Source organism: Tuber melanosporum, assembly GCF_000151645.1.
Source record: "Tuber melanosporum whole genome shotgun sequence assembly, scaffold_107, strain Mel28".
NCBI classification, from domain to species: domain Eukaryota; kingdom Fungi; phylum Ascomycota; class Pezizomycetes; order Pezizales; family Tuberaceae; genus Tuber; species Tuber melanosporum.
Genome location: NW_003298763.1, coordinates 238884 through 262417, shown reverse-complemented (window position 1 = coordinate 262417; position 23534 = coordinate 238884). Strand labels below are relative to the sequence as shown.

Here is a 23534-nt window from a genome sequence, read left to right as displayed (position 1 = left end):
GTACCACTGCCTTATGAGTGTCCTCAAACTAGACCCTTCTCCCCACACTCTAGCCCATAATCGCTAAAGACCCTTGTCTTTTCTCTGATACGCACTCCTCCTCTTTCCTCATGTTGCACGGCTGTTTACCTATCCTGGCTCCTTGAAGACTTCTCCGATGTACGGTACTGTACTCGTACAAGGACGTGTCCCGTGGGATGGTGACCGGCAATCTCGCTATCCGTGACTCGCCAAGTCACAGAGTGGGCCATATGAACAACATGTTCCAGTTCGAGTCACCAATTGGGGGTGGACATCACACGAGATCGAACCTCTGGTTCTCGGGGGGAAGGGGTGGGCGATCATCTAATACCGATACCGGTAGGTGGAAAGCTAGTGAGCAGTTTTGTGAACCGAGGTGGTGAGGGACTCCATAGCGTTGATCGGAGAAGCCGCATGAGGTATAAAGGGAGGAGTGAGTCCTATTCCACCAATACCTCCTCTACATTTCCATATTCCGCCATTTCCCTCGCCTTTGCAAAGAGCTCCTCTGGCCCTTGGCATCCTTTTCAAACCCACTTTTTTGTCTACTCTTCGTCAGGGTACAATGGCCTCTAATGGTGATGGCACCAATGGTGCCACGAACGGTGATAGCAAATACGCTACACAGTCAAAGCCCCCTCCGCCCGTCGCAAAACCTACGAGAGCGGCAGTGGATAGTACCTTTGAACAATTCTCAAACTTATTACATGCTTCTAACCGCCCCCTACCAAACAGATTCGGGGACGGAAAGGATCAGAGGCCCCCAGAGCTTAAACCAACTGGAGTATTGACCGACATTAACACATTGAGACGTGGGGGGTTCTTTTGGGAGAGTGTGGGAACGCTATGGGATTTCCTCAAGCAGAAGGCAAAGGGTGGAGCGGTAGACGACAAGACTATGATTGTGTGTGACCTCTCTTGAGCCCATTATGAAGGATCAATACCTGTGGGTACCTCACTAGGACTACAAGCTAACTAGTCTGTGTGTAGATGGAACGTGTCATACAACTTACTTCACGACTCCCGCCAACAAGCAAAGCTCGCGTTGCCTTGACCACACTCCAGGTAGATCAACTTTGGGACTCGCTCCAACACCCTCCGTTATCTTATCTCGGTGATGAGTTCTCTTATCGCCAGGCAGATGGTGGATACAACAACATAATGTACCCTCAACTGGGTCGTGCGGGCTCCGCATATGCGAGATCTGTGAAGCCAATGACAAAGATGCCCGGAGCACCACCAGATGCATACACGCTTTTCGACAGGATCTTCTCTCGAGGACCTAACGATGAGCACTTCCGTGAACACGATAACAACGTCAGTAGTATGTTGTTTTATACCGCGACTATTATTATTCATGGTACGTCACTCGGTCGGGGCGTGGGGGGTTTGATCATAACTGATGGATGGAATAGACTTGTTCCGAACCAACCGGGAGAATCAAAATATCTCGGATACATCATCATACCTGGACCTGGCGCCGCTCTATGGAAGCAGTGTAGAGGACCAGTCCAAGATCAGGACATTCCAGGACGGAAAGATCAAGCCGGACAGTTACAGTGAAAAGAGGTTGCTGGCTTTCCCCCCGGGTGTTTCGGTATTGCTCATCATGTTTGGGCGGTTCCATAACTACGTTGTTGAGAAGTGAATTTTCCCTCCTTGCGTTATCAATGATATTCATATACTAACCGGATGCAGTCTCAAGGCCATTAATGAGGGTGGACGATTTAACCTAAAGTTCCCCAGATACCCTAATGGGGATGATGAGGTTACCAGGCAGGCAAAGGCCCTGAGGCAGCAGGACGAAGACTTGTTCCAGACTGGTAGATTGTATGCCTTTCTATCCTATACCGCATGAGCCGTATGCTAACAGTCTGAAGGGTCACCTGTGGTCTATACATCAACTTTATCCTCAACGACTACCTGAGGACTATTGTCAACTTGAACCGAGTAGACACCACCTGGACACTTGATCCGCGATTTGAGGCTAGCAAGGTTTACAATCCCGATGGAACTCCTGCTGGTATTGGTAACATGGTCTCTGCCGAGTTCAACTTGATCTACAGATGGCACTCTTGCATTTCCAAGCGTGACGATCAATGGACAAAGGATTTCTACCAGGGTCTGTTCCCCGGGAGGGATGCCAGTGACATTGAAATGCCCGAGTTCACTAGAGGTGTCGGTAGGTGGGAGAGGAGCCTCAGCGACGACCCCATCCAGCGGAACATCGCCGGTTTAGAGCGCAAAGCCGACGGCAGTTATCATGACGACGACCTAGTGAAGATCCTCACAGAGAGCGTCGAAGATGTTGCAGGTGCCTTTGGTGCGCGCAATGTTCCCCATGTCCTCCGCCTTGTTGAGGTATTGGGTATTGAGCAATCCCGCAAGTGGATGGTCGGCTCCTTGAACGAACTCCGCGAGTTCTTCGGACTTAAACCACACGCAACCTTCGAGGATATCAATCCCGACCCGGCCGTGGCCAACACACTCAGGCAGCTTTACGATCACCCGGACTTCGTTGAGATGTATGCTGGTCTCGTGGCCGAAGCCGACAAGAAGCCGATGGTTCCGGGTGTCGGTATCGGACCCACATACACCATCTCCCGTGCCATTCTCAGTGACGCTGTTACTCTAGTTCGCGGTGACAGGTTCTACACTGCCGATTACACTGCCTCCCACTTGACCAACTGGGGTCTTCAGGAGGCATCTTCTGATCTGGCTACCGTCTATGGATGCGTGGGATATAAGCTGATTCTCAAGGCTTTCCCGAACCACTTCAAGTTCAACTCCATCTACGCACACTACCCACTCACCATCCCGCAAGAGAACCACAAGATCCACACTGCTCTAAACTCGGTTGATCAATTCGATTTCGAGAGACCGGTCTACACTCCTCCCCGCATTCCCATCTCATCCTACAACGCCACGAAACAGATTCTGTGCGATGCTGAAAACTTCAAGGTCACCTGGGGTGCTGGGTTCGACTTTATCATGAGGGCGGATTTCATGTTGAGCGGTGATAAGCCGTCCAATTCCGAACAGAAACAGTTTGTCCGCGACCGGTTGTACCTTGGGGGTGTAGATTGGAAGCAACAGATTAGGCAATTCTACGAGGAGGCTACGGAGAAGTTGATCCGGAAGAAGGCATACAGCCTCGGTGATACTTACCAAGTCGATGCAGTTAGAGAGTAAGTTCCTTTCTAGACGATAGAAGGGGAAAAATTGCCTAACATTTTCGTTAGCATCGGAAATATCGCCCAGACAATCTTTGCAGCGTCAATCTTTAATCTACCGATGAAGAGCGAGGATCACCCAAAGGGAATCTACACGGAACAAGAGCTCTACATGATCCTGTGCGTCATGTTCATAGTCATCTTCTTTGACATTGACTCCAGCAAGTCATTCCCGCTACGCCAGGCGGGATTCAAGGTAGTCCGCCAATACGGCACTCTCGTGGAAGCCCAGGTCAAAGCCATCAAGAACTGGTCATGGCTCCAAGGGGTCTGGGATCCACTCAATATTCGCGGGCGCAACAAGTCCTCCCCGCTCAAATCTTATGGCTGGACGATGATCAAGCGTCTCCTCGACACCGGAAAATCTCCATACGACGTGACCTGGTCGTACATTGTTCCCACAGCAGGGGCATCGGCACCAAACCAGGGCCAGATATTCGCCCAGGTCCTGGACTTCTACCTAGAAGACAGGAATTCTCATCACCTCGCCGAGATCCAACGACTGGCGCAATCGGGCGCGGTGGACGCCTGGGAAACTATCAAGAAGTATGCTCTCGAAGGCGGCCGTCTCGCCGGCACTTTTGGCCTCTACCGCCGCGTCGAGCCGGATAACATCACGATCGAAGACAACGGACGCAACATCGAACTCCGAAAGGGCGACATGGTATTCGTAAATTTCATCACCGCCTCCCGCGATCCCGTGGTCTTCCCCGACCCGCTCGAAATCAAACTTGACCGACCTGAGGCTAGTTACATGCAATACGGCGACGGCCCGCACGAATGCCTTGGAAAGGCGGCGAATATCATTGGCCTCACTACCATGCTTATGCAATTTGGTAAGCTCAAGGGGTTGAGGAGAGCGCCCGGACCACAAGGAGCGCTCAAGTATATTCCTAAGCCGGGTGGCTTCAAGGTTTACATGAAGGAGGACTGGAGCGCATACTGGCCCTTCCCGACGAGTATGAAGGTTAGGTTTGACGATATTATTTAGGCTGCTCAGGCTTTGGGCAGGCGAAAGTTAGGGGAATGTAGTATTATGGACTGTTCAATTTTGTTTCTTGTTTGTCTTGTCTATTTGCCTTCATTGTTTGAACTTTGTGTGAGAACCATTTTTTTCCTTGGATCTTGGTTTGTGTTTGGAGATTCGGTATGGTTTGTATGGCTTGTGTGGTATGGGGTTGTAATGGGTTCAGCTAATTTATTTTCTGGGAATGAGTGTTTATCGAGCCCTAAACCAAGTGAAGTGATACTAACCCATTCCGCTTCTGTCCCGCTTCTGTGAGAATATTTCAGCACACCCAAGACGGGGTCCATTGAGAGCTAATAAGACTGAAAATCAGACTTTCTGACCAAGTTGAACGAAAGCGGCACCTCGTTGCCCAGATGGCCAAAACCCTCCGTGTGGTATCAAGGACAACGAGACATCCGGGATAAATCCACTTTAAAAAAAAAGGATCGAAAATCGAGTGACAAATGATGGGTAGAACATTAAACAAGAATGCGCGAGGAATGAAGGGAAAATATCAATGAACGGTCCGGTAGGACTTGATGGCCGATTCTCCTTTCCTATGACCAAATCCTCCTCCTCACTATACCCCATGCAATTTTTCTCATATAGGACCAAAATGCGTAAGGTATCGCAAGAGTTCAGTCTACCACGGTTCGCCGCCTCTGCAAAAGTACAATCTCCGCGGTTTAGGATCAAAAATATCGGAGATTGACACTTTCCGGCTTTGCCCAACCTGAGTTGTGTCTGCAGGGGGCCAGATGGACAGCTCGTGTTGCAGGGTAGCAATTTAGAAGTTGCGATCGCATTGGAATGCAGTAGGATATTTTTCCCTTGAAGAGCCGTAGCTTGGTTAATACCACTGCTGGAAAACCCTGGAAGGTCAAGGGACTCACCACCGCCTCACCCTGTGGCCGAGGCGGTAGCGCCTGAGTGAGATAGATGTCTGACGATCGGGTGCACGCGGAAAAGTAGTGTGTGGAGGAAGCGTGTTCGGGAGGAGCAAGTGTTTGTTCTACCCAGCTGAGAGGAGTGGTCAGCTATGTACAGGCAAAGTGGACATACGCCAAGAGGCATTGTCTACACAATATCAGGTCAATGTCCACTTAAACACGACGATAAACCAGTCCTTTAGGACACCAAACCTAGCTATATTCTCATCAATGTATGTTACCTTAACTTGATATACCTCAACACTATAATGGGATTACTCCATCGAAGTAAATTCAGCAAACCCACAATCAATGATTCTCTCCCAAATAGCTTCACGGCCACTCGTAGGTAGGAAATATATGTAATGGTGGGAGTTGTAAGTGTGCTCCTAGCTGGCAAGAATAAACTATTGGAAAACAGGGATCTGGAAAACACATGGCAAAATATCCCCAGGTAATATAAATTCCGACCAGTATCTTCGGATACCCCCTGCCCACGATGCGACGAGTATGTGCTAATAGACAAGGAACGCATCCAAATGTCGTGAAGTGGGAGTGTGAAAAGTGCTAGAAAATTACCATGCAGTAGTTTTGTAATTAAATTTTTACCTATTCTTATCCTTGTCTGATAATTTCACATGATCAGACTCATGTGATGAAAGGTATAAGTTTGAAATTGTGGAAGTGAAGGGAAATATGATAACAATTTCCAATTATTGAAGCCAATTTTGCCAAACTTAACATATCATATATAGCTGACTTACTATCCATGAGGACCTCTTCTGCCACCCTTTCCATTATTTCTTTCGCCACGTTATCATTGGTAGGAACATTAACCTCACTAACCTATCATAGTTATCATCTCATATATATGATAGTTTATATCGTATCATAGGAAGAGCAGTAAGATGATAGATAGGGCCTTGTACAAAAGATTTTGAGTGATGCTCATAGATGATAGGACATTACGCAATTATTTTGTCATGAACCACATAATTCGGTAGGGTGTGTTCTAGACAGTTGCTTGTATAACTTTGTCTGTCAAGTTGTTGATGTCAGCAGCTATGTTACTTGCTTCGCGGCCAAAAGCTATACCTGAGGCAATTTTAGCGACAACACCGGTAATAACATCTATGATACTATTATACCAAATTCACTTCCATCCGAATACAAAAGCAACAACTCACAACCTTTCACTCGCAGACACGACATGAGAACCCCTTCACATAGTATCGACAGCCCCGATCCCTCCTAACCTTCCTCACACCCCTTTCTACCACCATCACCGCGCTAAACCCCGCTGACCTCTTCCGTCAGGGCCAAAAACGCCCTCATAATCGAGTCAATACCCCTAGCGAGCCTTCCAGGATTAACGTTCTATGATACCACCATGTCCCCCGGTTGTATCCAACCCACTCCTCGCAATCACGACGCAAAACCCCTCGGGACGCGCCGGGAGGTGTTCAAGGTGTGCGTGCAGCACTGTGTTAAGGTCTAACGAGAGGATGCGGTAGGTGTTCAACAATTTTGTCGTCGCTGTGATTATCTTGCGTAGATGGACGAGGTGTTGTGGGGGTCGCGGTCGTGTATTAGGCCTTTTTGTGCTTATGGAGGTGCAGGAAGTGGAGAGGGACGCAGCGGTAGGACTAGGATAGGATAGCCATGGATGAGCCACACCAAGCGAGAGAAAGAAAGAAAGATAGCTAAGCAATTGATGAAGAGAATAGCTTAGGTCAGACCGGGAATGATATAAATCCCAAAATAGCTAAAAACGCCAGAAACAGAACATTTGTTCAAGAAGCACGCTATTCCGAAACATCATAATTCTCCCTAATCTCAAGGAATCTACTCGTCAATTCGCAAAATATCAGGATATATCATAGGGGCGAAATATTGGGACAAGAAGGGTGGGTGGACGTCTGTGTAAAGTTTATAAAAACAACGTAAAAAGGGAGTAACTGGAGAGGTAAATAAGAATAAGTCAGCAAGGAGTGATGGAAAGAGCAAAGAAAAATAAAAGACAAGTATCATAAGCCTGACATGTGCAGTCAGAACCACTCGCACACAGGAAGGCATAGAATCTACCCTTGCCTGTATTTCCAAAATTTCAATTTAAGTCCTAATAGTCTATATTACTCAAATAACATTACCAATTATCTCCTCTGTATGGTTCCAGAAAGTAAAAATCTGTTCTTTCTATAATAATATTATTGAGTATTGCCAACTAATTCACAAGATCTGACTCATTTTTTATTTATTTATTTATTTTCTAATTATGAATATTTTAAAAATTATTAAAATTATCAATAGACCTTTATTTTATTATGATAATATTATAATGAATAATATAGGAAAGTATAAAATCTATAAGATATAATATTTTATTTAACTTACTAGCAAAACAAACTTTTCTGTATGACTTGTATGACACTACTTTATATAAGCTCTATGCTCTAACCTTTCATATTGTTAAGCAGTTACTCACTTTAACTTTGAATGCATGTTGAGCAACTGAGATTTAAGATCTCCATTATATATATATATATAGATATATTTAGAAAGACCAATAATATTCTCAACTGGCATGTGCAGGGACACTAAAATATGATGGTTGTTGTTAGATTGCAGTAATTTAGTTGTATAGCTTTGACTGCTGAGTATTGAGATATGCTATGGTATAGGGGTTTTCAAAAGTTGCTTCTTGCATATTTCAGCTTATAAGGTGGTGAGTGTGAAGATGGTCTGCAGCACAATTGTGCCAATTTGAATTGTTTCTGATATATCAGAAGAGAGATACTTGTTGAGTCAGGAGAAGATATTGAGTATTTTCAAAAAGTGAGAAAAAAAAATGTTTGTAAAGAGTTTGTAGTGGATATAAAACTATTTTATAAAATAATTATATACAGAATAGAGGGTTACAAGTTATAAATTCTATATATTTACATGTTCTTGGCAGATTAATTTTACAAAATGCGTTTTGGGAAACATTGATTCTAGAGGTGTTTGGCAAACCGTTGTTTGCAAAACGCGTTTTCAATCGATCAACTTCTCGTGCTAAACAGCCACTTAACTGTTGGGAACCGATTTTCCCATTTTGCCAGCCAAACTAGGTACAACACGGTATGTTTTCAGAAAACATCGCTCTGGCCACTGGTCGTACCTGGCCCCACCACCCTTTAGGGGCCCACTCCAGCGGTAGTTGAGTACCTTTCCGAGAAAGAGATAAGAAAAGACGGCACGACGATAAGAAATGGCCTGACGCTCTAGCAGCAGGAGTCTCTGTGAACCTATTCTTCATTTTTTCGTGGGGGCAAAGGGAGCAATTTATTTCCAACGTTGAAAACCCGGTTCTAGGGAAGTGTAAGACTACTTGTAGTAAGGTTTGTCGCTTGTCCCAGCCAATGGTATCACCCTGCCACAGTACTATTACCGGCAGCTGAGCCGCTGCAACTGAGTGATAAAAATGTCTGGACAGTAGCTTTTAGCCGCCATACTATTTCGTCGTCCTCCAGCTTGGATCAGCCACTGCTATTTGGATTGTGGCGCTGGTGCTGAAACACCCCTGGAAAAGAAGCAAACAAAATGATCAACTTCTGTGCTTTGTATGATAGGAGGCAAGGCATTCGAGTTCTCATCTCCTACAAGTAAGCCGGAAGAGTAATTTGGAAGCATGCTCTCCGGGAAGAAATTCAGGATATTATGCCGGCGCCCTATCGGAACAACAATGCTGTACGAGTAGTATTGGATGCAAGATTGTGAGACAAACAATCAAGATTTGTACAAGTTACGGTCAATTTAACACAGAACAGACCCCAGTGCTTGGGGTGAGATTAAATCTACGGGCGCGCAAACGGGAATCTTGAGAATCCTGGTGAGGGAGGTGGTTCGACACACACAACAACACTTGGCAGGAATTTCGTTTAGTTTCCCCCGGACTCCATCTCACCACAAGCAAGAACGAGACTAATATCCCATTCGCTGGTCCTTCCTGATCCTTTGTCGTAGCTGGAAGGTGGTTATGGATCGCTCGTAAGGATTACTACTCGAGTATTGTATAGAAACCCTTACCGTATGCAGTCCGATGCTACTCGAGCGTACAATAGGGGTAGAGACAGGGAAGCTGCGGGGTTGTTAACCCTATGAGATATCAGAAAGGACATGCCGGCAGTGGGTACGAGTACAGTACTAGTACCGTGCAGTACGAGGACCGCGCTCCTGCTGTACTCGAATGGTTGACTGGGGGGGCACGCGAGCCTAAGATCATAGGTTCGGAACCTTTGGTTGGCTAAAGTTTCCCGATGACAATCAACCGTCAGGAATAGTTCTGCTGTTTGATTGGCTCAGCTCTCTTTTTTGTTTTGCTGGGCACCATGACCTGCTATATCTGGCTGCCGGCGGGTGTGCCGCCAATAAGGCAGTGCTCTGGGTGGTCGCTCTAAGTACTTAGGTACATGACTACCCCCCCCTTCCCGGTTCTGTGCTGTAGTTTTCTCCCCTGAAGATTTACATCTCTTTTGGCTCTCTGCAGATAATAGATCTGTGTCCATTCTTTCGGTCTCTCGAGTCCAAGTGATTTCTGAGTAAGTGGTCCTGATACTTTTTCACTCGATGTTGAGCGTTGATGGCATTGAAGTGACATTTTGCTAACCAGCGTAGCGTACTCCACGTATTTGAGCACCTCCACGCCAGGCGTGATTTAGTATTCGCAAAAGAAAAAAAAAGAAGAAATTTCACTGAGGCCCGGCGTCTACTTCCTTCGCACAGTTTTACTCGATTTCACCACTATTTTGACCCGTTATGAATCTGTGACAATTCAACATAACGTAGCTAGAATCGATCGGGTCAAACTCAAGGAGACGGAGAAACCTGTTTGAATAAATCAAGATCAAATGCATTTCTCGACATCTCTACTCCTATCCGCTTTTCTGACTCTCGGGGCAGCAATCTCGGAGGGAGTATCGGGAAGTCGTAATCATCAGTACTTTCACCGGCGACATGCACGGGTTGATGGGGTAGCACCTGCGGAGGTTATGCCCGCCGCGGTCGAACCCGCGGTAGTTGAGCCAGCCCATGTTGAACCGGCTACGGTACATGGCCCGCCGAATAACGCTGTTGTGGACATCTCGACACCGCCTAATAATGCGCTTATAACATCTGCTTCGACTATTGTCCATGTTACGGGTACAAGTATTCAGACTTTAGTGCCTACGGCGATAGTGACTGTTGTTGACGATTCTACCCTTTTGACTTCATTATCTACACCGCTTGCTACTTCGGGGGCCAAAGTAGCACCTACTAATGGTGGTACACACGAGCTCTCTTCCAGTTATGGCGTCGCCCCCACGTCAACCTCTGCTACGGCGGAAACGGTGGTTTCGTCTACCCCCCCGGCCAAAGTAACATCCAGCGTCGTTACAACTGAATCGATTGGTGTCGTTACTTCTATTACTGAAGGGGGTTCTGTTTTCAACTGTAGCTCGACATCATCTCTTATGCCACCTACCACCCTCAACACAACCTCAACCTCGCCCTCAAGGGGAGTTAATGCCACAACAACACCATTCTCCACTATAACCGGTAACGCTACAATCCACCCCATAACATCAACTCCCGTCACCACCAACACCACTACCAACACCACCACCACCAGAAAATTTTCCACTAAAAACTCCTTCACGACCACTTCGACCTCAATCCCCACAGCAGCGCGGTCCAGCTCCACGAAAACTTCCTCCAAGCACTCCACGCCCGCCCTACCGTCCCCCTCAACAACCTACAAGTTAACTCTTGCCACACCTTCTGCTTCCGCAGTGGCATCACAGTCAAACGGCCTGGACATGGGAGAGTTCAACAAGACAAAACCGTGCTTCGACAAGAAATGTGAGGATCCAGGGAGTGAAATGACGTTTAATAAGACTGTAACTTTCAACGTTGGTAGCGGGGGTGATGGAGGGATTAGACTGGGGAGGGGGCCGGACGTGGCTAGTGCTGCCACCGGGGGAAGGGGCGGTGGGACCTTGAGGACGGGAATATCAGTGGCGGTGGTGGTGGTTGGGGTTAGTATTGCTCTGGGGGTTTTGTGAAATGGGGAGTAGGAATTATACCCATTCTTGTGGATTTCACAGAGTCGATCATCACTTATTCATTCTCAAATCTTCGTTTCTGTAATATTTTATTACCCTTATTTCCTTATGTTTAGATTCGTAGACTCATGGCACCATTCCTTCTTACTGTCCCAGAAGTGAGGGGGGTGTAAAGGCTGTTATGGGGACTTGTATTTTAATGCTCACGTTCTACCGCTAACTTAACTGAAGCCTGGGCTTCAGTTACTCCACTTTACCTCCGATGGTCACCATATTTATTTTTGTCATACAGGATGATCCTTCTTACTCCCGGATTAGATAGCGGGAGATACCAATGTATGATATCCCTTGAACAACCACAATACCCTAATCCTCTAGGTGGGTGGAACGGGATCGCATACATGGATAGAAAAGTGGTGTCGCCTTCGTCTATTCCGAATTTTATAGTTTACCGTTGCAGAGGAAGGACCGCGGATAGGCAGTTGTGGAGGGATAGAGTACAGCAGTGCTCGGGTCGCTGAGTCGGAACTACGTATATAGGTTTTTACAGCGCTAGTTACGGTGAGTTAAGTGGTTCTTTTGCTTCGGTGACTTCCAAGGAATTCGGGAAAGACCTCGTAGAGGCTTTCTTCTCCGCTATTGCGTTAAAATGGCAAAGGCAGTGAAATTATGGGAGAGGAAATTTAAACTACGGTACTCGGGTAAAGCATGCTAAAGGTCTGGACGTTAATTGTAAACTGTTTTAACCAAGGTTTCGGCCCTAACCCTAATATGTAGGCGAATATTTCGGTCCAGGGGTGGGTGTTATAATGATAGCAACGACCCTCGCAGGTGCCGATGGGAGAAACCGCCCCTCAAGTTGTACAGTGCTCAGGGTTCACCATTCCGCTAAGAATTATGTGATGGAATCAAGGAGGATACCTGCGCATAGAGGGATGGAAAAGCGATAGCGCTACGCAAGGCCCAAATCTAACGCATGCCGATATCTCACCATCGAGTTCCGAGCTAACTTGTGTCCATCACTGCATAATATAGGCAAAGTTTGTTGGGAATTTCCATCGATTTGAGACCCGATGTGCGAACGCTTTTATATATACACCCCAGCCAAGTTTAAGGCGACCGGTATCCAGCTCGTCCGATCCACAAGAAACCACCTCCTACGAGGAAGCACCAGCACCACCTGCCATAACCTTCTGCCTGAAAACTGATGCTCAAGTCAGCACCTCGGACCGCCCGGCAATCGCCGCTCGAGTAAACCACTCACCATTCTCAACAACCTGCACATTCTGCCTCTTCTGAGCAATAATCTTCTCCAACTCACCCAGATTCTCCGTAAGCGTTTTCACCTTCTCAGCATAGAACTTTTCCGCGTCGGCAGCGCTCTTCTCAACATAGTACCCGGTGCCGACATCCACAAGGACGTTCTCTGTATCCGAGAGCGTGCCCGGAACGTACAGTGAAGTGGTAAGTGGAACTAGAACGGTCTTGCCTGTCATCCCTCCCCGTCAGCAATTCTCCCGGGTGGAAAGCGGAAAGAGAGGGAGACGGACGGGGTCGGAGTCCGGTCTTAATCGTTGCGATGCATTCTTTGAATTTGCTCTGGGCCTGGTGGAGTTTTGAGAACGAGGTGGTTAGGTGCTCGAGTTCATCGTCCAGTTGCTTTTTTACGGCGGCGAGGTTGTCGACGCTTAGGGTTGAGAGATCGACTATAATTAATTGTTAGTTTGGGGAGGCTTCCCGGGGAGATAAGGGGGATTACCGGTTTGTTGTTGCGGAGCTTTATCTTTGGAGGAGGACATGATGTGGATTCTGGAGAGCCCCACCAACGATCGTTGGATGAGTGATGGTGGACGTTGGCGCCGGGTAACTGTTTCTGTGGAAGGAGTTCTTCCCCGGGTCGATGAAAGTAGGAGGGGGAAGACCTAAATTTAGTCCACCGGGTTCAGAGCGAGGATAGGAGATGACAACCCTGAATTAAACTAGCGGGCGATATATCATTGAGTTATGCATACTGCGAATCTGGTTATGATACTTCCTTGAAGGAGAGAGAGGGATGATAAACCGAGTGACGTCTCGTGACGTTCATCTGAATTAGTCCACAAGGTTTACACTGCGGCCATACGGGTCTGTAGGCGCTGCGGCTAACCTCATTCTCCATATTCCATCACCACAGTTTCTCGATTGCGAGGCTTATATGATGCCACCATAGCTAATGCCAGCCTTTGGAGCTGCCCACTGCCCACCCCTTAATATTCCATATCACCAGGACTAAACACTGCTTGCGCCCATCCTGATCCACCCCAACGGCGACCCCTCTCCCTTTCTCAATAACTTTGCCCAAGCCGACCTCGCTAAAGCGCCCATGAACAATAGTAAAAATAGATCTCTGACTAACTGGCGCACAAACTGACATCCCACCCTCATTTCGACGCAGGGACATATGACACCCGTTGGTAGCTACATTAAGCCGGTTACAGGGGTATATCCTTTCAGAGATGGGAGGTACTCGGGTATATCATGAATTCATGGTACGGAGCAGGGGTAGTGCCAGGTGATTTTAGGTGGCACTTTGGCACGCTGCAACCGAAGCAACATTTCAACAGAAAAATATGTGTTATGGTGTAAACTAAACCCTTTATCAAGATCTCCTCTCATCTCAAGTTGATGGTGTTTTTGGCTACAACATCCCTAGACAAGAAATAAAATATTAAATAGTAGACCAATATATTCTCTAGATATGAGAAACAAAATTGCAAGGGATTGTACAAACCCCTTAACAGATTTTTGCATCAATCAATAGTTCCTAGAGAATATAAAATGTAATCAGGATTTAAGGAGTTACTTACCACACTACAACCAACTTTTAGGAGTGTTTAGTTTTATGAGCCTTTAAATTTATTAATATTCCTTATCATGATTTTTGCTTGATTGATCTTCCTGGTCCAAAGAAATATCATTATTCTCATGGTGTTCTATTTGAAGTGTACTACATCTACTGAGACATTACCAGCTGCGTGAAAAAAGTTTATGGATATTAGGCCTTGGCAAGACACACAGAAAGGTCTCCTCCGATGGGAAGAAATCTTGATTGTAGTAACAACTACTTGATGTCAAAATCCAAGCATGAGAAAACAGCGAGATTGATTGCAAGGATTGCATATCCATGATTGAGCGGCATGCTGCTGGCGAATTTTATCACAAAATTGCTGAGGAACTTGATGTTTCAAAAAGCGCAGCTTACAAGATTGTGACCTCATGGTAAGAGGATTGCAAAATAGACCTCACACTACAGTCTGGGGCTCCAAGAAAATTGTCTTCGAGCAATGAAAGATACCTGAAGATTACCTATATGCGAGACCCTTGTGCAACATTGCACGATATTATGAGTTCCTTAGACCTTGATATCTCTAAACGTATAGTAGGAAACTACATACGACGCCAAAACCTGCGAGTCCATATTTGCTATCACAAACCTTAGTTAAGTTCTAAAAATCACTCCTGACAATGTCAATTTGCCTGCCTCTATCACTACTGCTTGGGCACCTGGTGGAAGGAGCATGTTTTTATCAATGAGGTTTACCTCCAAATTGGTCTATGACACCTCTGTCTCACAGTTCATCGCCCACTCAGTACTGCTTTGGAGGAACGATATCTGGCTCCAACTTTCATAAGAGAGCCAGTCACTATCATATTCTTTGTTGCATTCTCTGCAATTGGACATACGAAGCTTGTTCCAATATGGAAACAAACTAAAAAGGAGAAAACAAGTAAAAGTGATTGAAGAGGTGTCACAAATGTGGCTTGGCATGAAAAAGGTTTTCACGTGATGCATGGTTATGAGTCACAGGTATGTTATTGTTTCACACATATGACTCATTGGAGTCATATGATTTGTTATGTGTGAGATTTGTGATGCTTTCGTATATGGTTCAGATATGAGTTATAGGATGTGCGCCTGATGAGTATGCCTTGCGAGTGTGCCTTGTGGGTATGTCTGGTGTATATAATTTATGTTTCGCATATGACCTCATTATGAGGTCATGGATTTCATGCATATGACTCAGTCGAGTCATATGACTTGGTTATTGCGTTATGATTGGTTTATGAGTTTCGCACATGACCTCGTTATGAGGTCATGGGTTTTGAGCATGTGACAATCTTGGTCACATGACTAGTTTGTTATGATTTGATTTCGCACATGTGACCACTTTGGGTCACATGACTACGGGCGGGAAGAACACTATATATGGAGGCCGATGCGGCTGAGGAGGATAGGTTCTTCACGCTTTGTTCTAAGTACTTTTCCTCGTCCTTGCCGTCGCTTCGCCTCGAGCATTTCTTTCGCCATCATGATGGGCCTTGATGCCTTGAATTCTGGGGGAGATATCTGAGTTCGCTCAGTAGTTCCTGGGGTCTTTGGTGTTGAGGTCTATTGGGTGTTGCGTGGCGGATAACTTGCTTGCGTCTCGTTTTGTTGGGCTGGTTATCTCATGATACTGGCACTTCGAGCACTTCATCACTGTCGCTTACGAGCCCCTTTCGGTAAAATGTCTACGGCTTCCTGTCTATCGTCTACTTGCAGGTTTCACGTTCGATTGGGGGGATTGAACATTGTGTTTGGGGGGATCAGCGGTGTCGTTCTTTGGGCCAGCTCATGTCTGTTGTTGGGTTTTAACGGAGTCCTTAGTTCTCACGATACAAAATGCCCTTGGGTTAGACTGATGACCTTCCCAAGTATCAATACGTTGTACCAGCCGCATCAATCCTTTGGGTAGGGGGCCTCGCCGGCCCCCCCCTCCTCGTTACTACATGTTTCTACGGTTGGAATCCTACTATGTTGTTTATCGCCGTTCCCTTGGAGTTTTTGTCCTTGTGGCATTTATGGTAGTTCAGTCAGGTATCTCCTCCTCGCATTCGTGGGGATGGCTTTGACCCTGAAAACTCTTACCCCCTGGTGTGGTTATTATTGCCGCCTGGGGTGGTGTGGGACGATTGGCTGCCAGACACTCGGGCTGTCTGTGTGTCTGGGTGGTTCGGTTGTGGTCTGTGGTTGGCGGCTTCACCCATTGCAAGTGGGGCCTACCTTCTGTTTATCTGCTTCTGTTCGTTCACCCTCCTCCTTCTTGTCGCATCAGTTGGAGATGCCTCTTGCCCATTGTTCGGTCTGTGCCTGTTGCTGGACGTGTAGGGCTGGCTTTGGCTGGCTCTGCTTACTCTTTCCCGACTTAGTTGGATTTCGGTTCGGCTGGGTTGGATGGTGTAGCTGGTGCCCGTGCCTTCGGGCATTAGTGCTGCCTCCTTTGTGGCTCCCGGCTGTGGCTGGTAGGCTCCCCTCAGCTACACGGTGCTGAGGGTTGTGGATATGTTTGTGTGGCCAAGATCAATGGCTACCTGGCGGGGCTGGGTATAAGGTGTCCTGTGGCTGTCGGATGGTTGATCTGTCTGAGGGGCTGGGGGGGCTGGATGGGCTCTGTGGTGTCTGGTGTGTGGGGCATGGGGGGGGCTGATTGGGGGGGGAGAGGCAGCTGTGAGCACCGGTCGGGCATGTGTCAGGTTGGGCGATGTCTAATTAAGTGTTTCTGGACCGGTTTGGGCTGCTGGATGAAGCTGCTAAGTGCTGTAAAGCTCCCCGGCGGACCGCTGGGCTGATGGCCACCTGTGCGGATAGTGGGTTGCGACTACGTGGTTGGACTTGTTTGGGTTCTGTGTGCTGGGTGTTGTGGAAGTTTGTTTGGTTTCTTTGGTCTGATAATGGGTATGGCTGGCGGGGGCAAGGCACCATGGGTGGGAGATAGGTCCTATAACCGGTACGGGTACTCGGTTATTGGTTTTGTTTTATGTTTTGTTTTAAGTATCGCTATGATACTTGGTTTGTTTTAAGTATCATTTGATACTTGGTTTTGTTTTATGTTTTGTTTTAAGTATCGCTTTGATACTTGGTTTTGTTTTATGTTTTGTTTCAAGTATCGCTTTGATACTTGGTTTGTTTTAAGTATCGTTTGATACTTGGTTTTGTTTTATGCTTTGTTTTAAGTATCGCTTTGATACTTAAAGAAGTTTTACCAAAGTGTATCGCTTGATACCTTTGATTAGTTTCGTTCATGCTAGACATGAACAGATTTGTGTATTTAAAGACCGCCTGGTTCTACGATAGAAAAGGCAGACTTCGACAGACAGTATTTCAATATACTTGGTTGAGCGGTTACTTCTTTGTTCCTCAGTACACCCTCGAAGCCTCCTTTAGTTTTCAGCTCTCGCCTCCTCTCCGGAAGAGCAGGCCACCTGCTAACTATCGTACCTTTACCGATAACGTGATTAGCATCTTGCGAACACGTTACATTTTTTTAACCTCAGCAAGTGGTTAAGAACCTGTCCCCGGATTTAGGCCTGATCAACCTATCGATATCCACCTCAGAACGCTAGCGGAGAGAAGCGGCAGAATCACAGCACATTCGGCTTCATCTCAAATCCAAGATAGAGTCTTTGATGACTAGGAGTGGGAAGCAAATCCCACGGCAAGACATTACAAAAAGGAAACAACCCCGGCGCTCTGCTAAAGAGCCGGGCGATCCTGCAAACACGGAAGATACACAACCTCCAGGACAATTCCCTGCTACTCCAGCAAAGAAGCCTTCCTTTGAACCTCCAAACGACCCCGAATCCAGTAGCGAATCAGATATGGCTAGCACAGGAGGAGGGCCTTCTGGAGGAGGAAAGTCTCGGGCAAGGCCTGAAGAAGAGGAGTTACCCGCAGCATTTGAACCCCCTAAGTTTAAACTCCACCTCCCAGCAAAGTTCACAGGAGAAGGAAAAGACCTCAAACCCGAAGCCTTTGAACGATGGGCAACAGAACTCTCACACTTCCTACTCTTACAAGGAAAAGATGTGGAAGACCCTACAACCGGACTTATCATTGGATCATTCTGTGAAGGAAAGGCAAACGACGCATACCACCAATGCTATAAGGATTTCGGCGGGAATGTAAGATTAAGAGGATCTACAGTTCTCGATTACCTGAAAGGACGATTCCAATCCTCTATAACCAACGACCTCCTGTACAACAAATTCAACCAGCTCCAGCAAGTTAACGGAATGCATGTTAAGTGAATCACCGATGTGACTACGGACCTAATAATGTATAAGGACCGAATGGAGAGAGGAAGTATCTCCAAATATATCCTGAAGCGACAATTCTATGACACCATGCACCCTATCCTCCGGCGAGAAGTAGAACCACTCGAGGAAGATGGCGATGATATTGCAGTAATAATTGCAAGAGCAGAACGAAAGGACGCCATTCTCCATGAGACCAAGGCCTACAAAACACAGACATCCTCTAGTAGGAACAGCCAGCCACGACACAAAGCCTCCAGCAACTCTGAAGACGATACCCCACGAGTTTTCAAAAAGAAAACAAAATCCTCCAAAGAATCGAGACGGCAAAAAGGAGAATGTTTTGAAAGTGGAAAAACTGGGCACATGGCAAAGAACTGTCCTACAAAGAAAGGAAAAGGAAAGGCAATTAAGCAAGAGGCGTCGGCCAACAATGTTGAAAGTGATAACGCCCAATCCAGTGAATATGAAGAAATCCATATCGGATATATCGATGTGGAATGCAACAGTGTTCGACCCCCGGCTACATTCAAAGCACACACCGCTCTGGAAGGTACTATCCTGATCAATGACAAAAGGGCTCGAGTCCTATTCGACACTGGCGCAATCGGAAGAGATATGATCAGTAATGCCTTTGTCTCTGTCCATGGACTCCCCACTTGAGACCTTAACCAACCCATACCAGTCAATATGGTAGTAAAGGGATCATGATCCACAAGCCATAAAACCTGTTCGGCGACTATTCGACTTGGTTCTGCTATACTACCCCACCAGGAAATGCTAATTGGAAACCTAGCCAAATACGATGCCCTAATAGGCATGCCATTCCTAAACCGCCACAAAGCTATTATCAGGTGTGGGGAATCAACTATCGATTTCCCAGATCAGAAGGTCAGAGTCTCATGCAAGCCAACAAGCGGAGAATAACGAGCTGCAGTCTGTGAAACAACTGCCCTACGACTATTGGATGAGTACTCTGATGTTTTCCCTGATCAAATACCTGAAGAACTACCGCCTATGAGAGAGGTGAATCACCACATCCGCCTCCGAGACCCCTCTAATCTAAAAAACCAACCTACCTACTCTATCCCTGACGCATACAAAAGCCCACTTTGTGATTGGATCAACCAACAACAAAGAAGAGGAGTCATCTACCGGGCAGAAGCCCCAGGTGCCGCTCCTATGTTTGTTCAACCCAAAGCAGATGGCAAAAGAACCCGCCCCTTGGTTGATCTCAAGTGACGGAACGAAAACACGGTTATGGACAGCTCGGCTATCCCAAACCAAACCCAAATCGTAAATGCAGTTGGACGGGCTAGATTCCGAAGTAAGATTGACTTAAGCGATGCCTACTTCCAAACAAGGGTAGATCCAGAAAGCGAATGCTACAACAGTTTCAAAACACCCTTCAGAAGTTTCATTAGCCGAGTTATGTTACAAGATGATATGAATGCGCACGCCACCTTTATGCGAATTATGGAAAACCTCCTAAGCGAATACCTCCACCATTTTGTCTGGGTTTACATCGATGATATTCTCATCTTCTCGAACTCCGAAACAGAACATGCCTACCATATAGGACTGGTTTGCACCAAACTAAGGGAAGCTAAATTCTACGCTAGCAGAAACAAGTCAATTATGTTTGCCGATAAACACGATATCCTAGGACATGTCATAGATGATGAAGGAATACACGCAGCCCCAGGAAAAATAGCCCATTTAACAGAATGGTCAACACCCCGGAATCAAAAGGAACTCATGCGATTCCTAGGACTAGTCAACTATATTTCCCAGTTCCTCCCACACCACGCCACTGTGACAGCACCGCTCACAGACCTTACCGGCAATGCAGAATTTGTCTGGACCCACACACATGACCAAGCCTTCACCAACATCAAGGAATTGATTAAAAATGCCAACGTTATTCAACCTATCGACTATAGTAAATCAGAACCGATATGGCTGATTACTGATGCATCGGGTGTTGGAGTTAGAGCATGGGTTGGGCAAGGGGCCTCCCATGAAACGGCAAGACCGGCGGCATTACACAGCAGGAAGTTCACTAACTCACAGATGAACTATGGAACAACAGACAAGGAAGCCCTTGCTGTGATTGATGCTCTCGCCGCTTTCAATTACATCCTGATGGGCAATACCTTCACTATTGTTACCGACCACCAACCCCTCACCAATCTAAAAGCAGAAAAGATACCAGGAAGGAGAAGAACAAGATGGATAGGTGAAATCAGCAAATACGATGCAAAGATCATCTACATCCCTGGAAGAACGAACTATTTAGCTGATGCTCTCTCCCGCCTATATGAGAATCAAGACATCGCAGACTCCCCTCTCGTTCACGACCACACAAGACAAAGCGAGGACAGCCCTGATGACACCTCTTATGAACAAGAACCATCGATGGCTACCGCCAGCTCTGCTGCTCCCTCCAATCCTTTCTCTTACACCATGTACAGTGCTGCCGGAACAGAACGAGGAAAGGACATTGATGAAGAATGGAAAGACAATTGCACGCTCCGCAGCACACCTCCTCATGAACTTGAACAAAGCAGACTCCACTGGTCCCACTGTTATCACGACACCTGCCCTTTTCACGAGACTGAGATCAAGTTCGGCAACAGATACCAGCGACCGTACTATATGCCTGCTGACGATTCCAAAGACACCAGCTTCGACACCATAGAAGGAGCAGAAGAGATGATCAATGAAGATAAATCGACCCAACCTCCTCATGCCCTTAATCCTGTTCCAACACAATACCAAGATCTTGAAGAACTCGAACAAGCAGCAGCCTACGTGGATGCAATATCCTATTTACAACCCCCACAGTCAGCCCCTCAATCCTCTCCTCCCATAATCGATTCACGACAACTATATGGTGGACCCTTATGAGTATACAACAATGAAACCATTGTCTCGGTCCTACCCCCTACTATTCCCGTGCATCGGCATCAACTCTACGAAGCCTTTGAGGAAGAGGAAGCCCCTATCGAACCAACAAGAGGATCCCTAAGCGAGGATGAACGAGATGTTAGATCGACTACAGAAGAATTGACCTCCTCTTTCCGCAGCCAAATAATAGCAGGATACCGCTATGACCCGATTTACTTCAAAGCCATGGATAGCTCCAGGCATGGAGACCTCACCTACTACAACATATCAAATGGAATGGTCTATACCAGTACCCGTTATGGTGAACACTGCCTTTACATACCAAAAGGCCATATGTTCAATGGAATGACTATTAGAGAATATGTTATTACCGAAATCCACAACAAACGACACCATAGTGCAGATCGCAACCTCCAATATGCCTCAGAATATGTTTACTGGCCTGAAATGCGAAAGGACTTCCGCAAATTTGTCAAACAATGTGAACTCTGCCAGGCAAATAAGGAGCGAACACAACTACCTGAAGGGAAAGCACAGACCCTCCAACTACCATGTGAAATATTCGAATCATATGCTATCGATTTCGCAGGACCATTCAATAAATCCGGTGGATTTGACACCATCTTGGTAGCTGTGGACCGATTTTCTGGATATACCTGGCTCATTCCAATGAAAGTTACCGATTCCTTCAAAGACACCTGGAATAACCTCCAACGATACCTGTTTACCCCCCATGGATACCCCTTATCCATTGTCAGTGATGCTGATCCCCGCTTTACCACCAGATTCTGGAAGCAAACCTTAACCTCCCTCGGAATAAACCACATTATGGCTGCCCCTGGACACCATGAGACTAATGGCCAGGCAGAACGAAAGATCCGTGAAGTTAAGACTGGAATTAGGAACATGATCAATGAACGACAAACCAACTGGGAACCAGCCCTTGTTGAGCTCGCTGCATATATCAATGCCGGATTTTCAGATACCTTGGGAATGTCACCATACAAGGCAGTCTTTGGCCGTGAATACCCCCTCCTACCTACAACACTATTTAAGAACTCCTCAGTCCCTGCCTCTGACGACCATCTAAACCGCCACCAAGCAATTCGGAACGATGCCTTCCAAGCTGTTAAGGCTGCCCGATTCCGAATCACCACTACTGCCCAGAAATGACGACGCAAACATATCCCCATCTCACCAAGAGACATGCTCATGGTAGACGGTAACATGTTCATTACCAATGTTGGACGCAGCAAGAAACTGCAACCCCGATGGCGTGGACCCTTCAAAGTCATATCCTTTGACGAGCATACAGAGAACTACACTGTCCAGATGGATGGACGCATGTACCACTGCAATACTGCAGTCTTTCACGCCTCTGCTGTCAAACGGTTCCACCCAAATGACGACTCCAAGTTCCCTGGAAGAGCCCACTCTCGACCCGCACCTATCATCATTGAAAAGAAAGATGAATGGGAAGTTGAAGAAATCCGAGACCACCGCCTTTGGCATGGAAATGATCAGTTCCTAGTCAAGTGAAAAGGATATCCAACGAGCGAAAACAGTTGGGAACCACTAGAGGGACTAGAGCATGCTATGGATATGGTGAACGAATGGTGGAAAGACAACATGCCAAACGAATCCCTCCCCCCAACAATCAATTATATCAACATGTGCTGGACACCTACAATGCCAGAAACTGAGCGATGGCACGCAGAACTCGAAGCTAGAGATGGATTTTGGGCACCATACTTTGAGTTGGAGTTCGAAAGCAGCGATGAGGAAAATCAAGCTATGGAGCAGGCCCTCGACAACTTTATCTAGTCACCAATCACCATCCGAATACCATAACGATGTCAAACTATGTGGAGCTCAATGTGAGGCTGCGACAACAGATTGTTGGACTGTTGTTGAACCGCGATGCTATCCAACTTGAAGACTATTTTGAAATCCTCTGGATTGACTACTGTCCTGATTGTGATCATGCTTGGGTTGATGTACAGCACGAATCTGGTATTTGTGACTACTGTGATTTAGATTTCTTCGAGTCTAAGTATTTCCTTAGAGTTTCCTCCTGCCCCTGGTATGACACTTACGATGAAGAGTTTTTAGCGGAAACTGAAGTCTTAAGTTTCTCAGACTCCGCTTTTGATGATTATTAGGTTTTGTTTGTTTAAACAGTTGTTTTGTTTTGGGGAATGTAACCGGTAGGGGTACTCGGTTATTGGTTTTGTTT

General features: G+C 46.6%; 3 protein-coding genes; 2 read left to right on the top strand and 1 right to left on the bottom strand.

The window, feature by feature from the left end:
- Positions 1–586: 586 nt before the first annotated feature.
- On the top strand, positions 587–4245 carry GSTUM_00000322001 (uncharacterized protein; the record flags this gene model as incomplete). The annotated part of the gene is made up of 6 exons (XM_002835406.1): positions 587–925; positions 1012–1381; positions 1437–1665; positions 1720–1851; positions 1902–3209; positions 3264–4245. The coding sequence occupies 6 exons, from the start codon at positions 587–589 to the stop codon at positions 4243–4245; spliced, it is 3360 nt and encodes a 1119-aa protein (XP_002835452.1).
- Positions 4246–9698: 5453 nt separating this feature from the next.
- Positions 9699–11275, top strand: GSTUM_00000321001 (uncharacterized protein; the record flags this gene model as incomplete). XM_002835405.2 has 2 exons in its annotated part: positions 9699–9772; positions 9849–11275. The coding sequence occupies exon 2, from the start codon at positions 10082–10084 to the stop codon at positions 11273–11275; it is 1194 nt and encodes a 397-aa protein (XP_002835451.1). The 5' UTR covers positions 9699–9772; positions 9849–10081.
- A 1211-nt stretch (positions 11276–12486) lies between these two features.
- Positions 12487–13074, bottom strand: GSTUM_00000320001 (uncharacterized protein; the record flags this gene model as incomplete). The annotated part of the gene is made up of 3 exons (XM_002835404.1): positions 12487–12773; positions 12826–12981; positions 13035–13074. 3 exons carry the CDS (start codon positions 13072–13074, stop codon positions 12487–12489), a joined length of 483 nt encoding a protein of 160 aa, XP_002835450.1.
- Positions 13075–23534: the final 10460 nt, after the last annotated feature.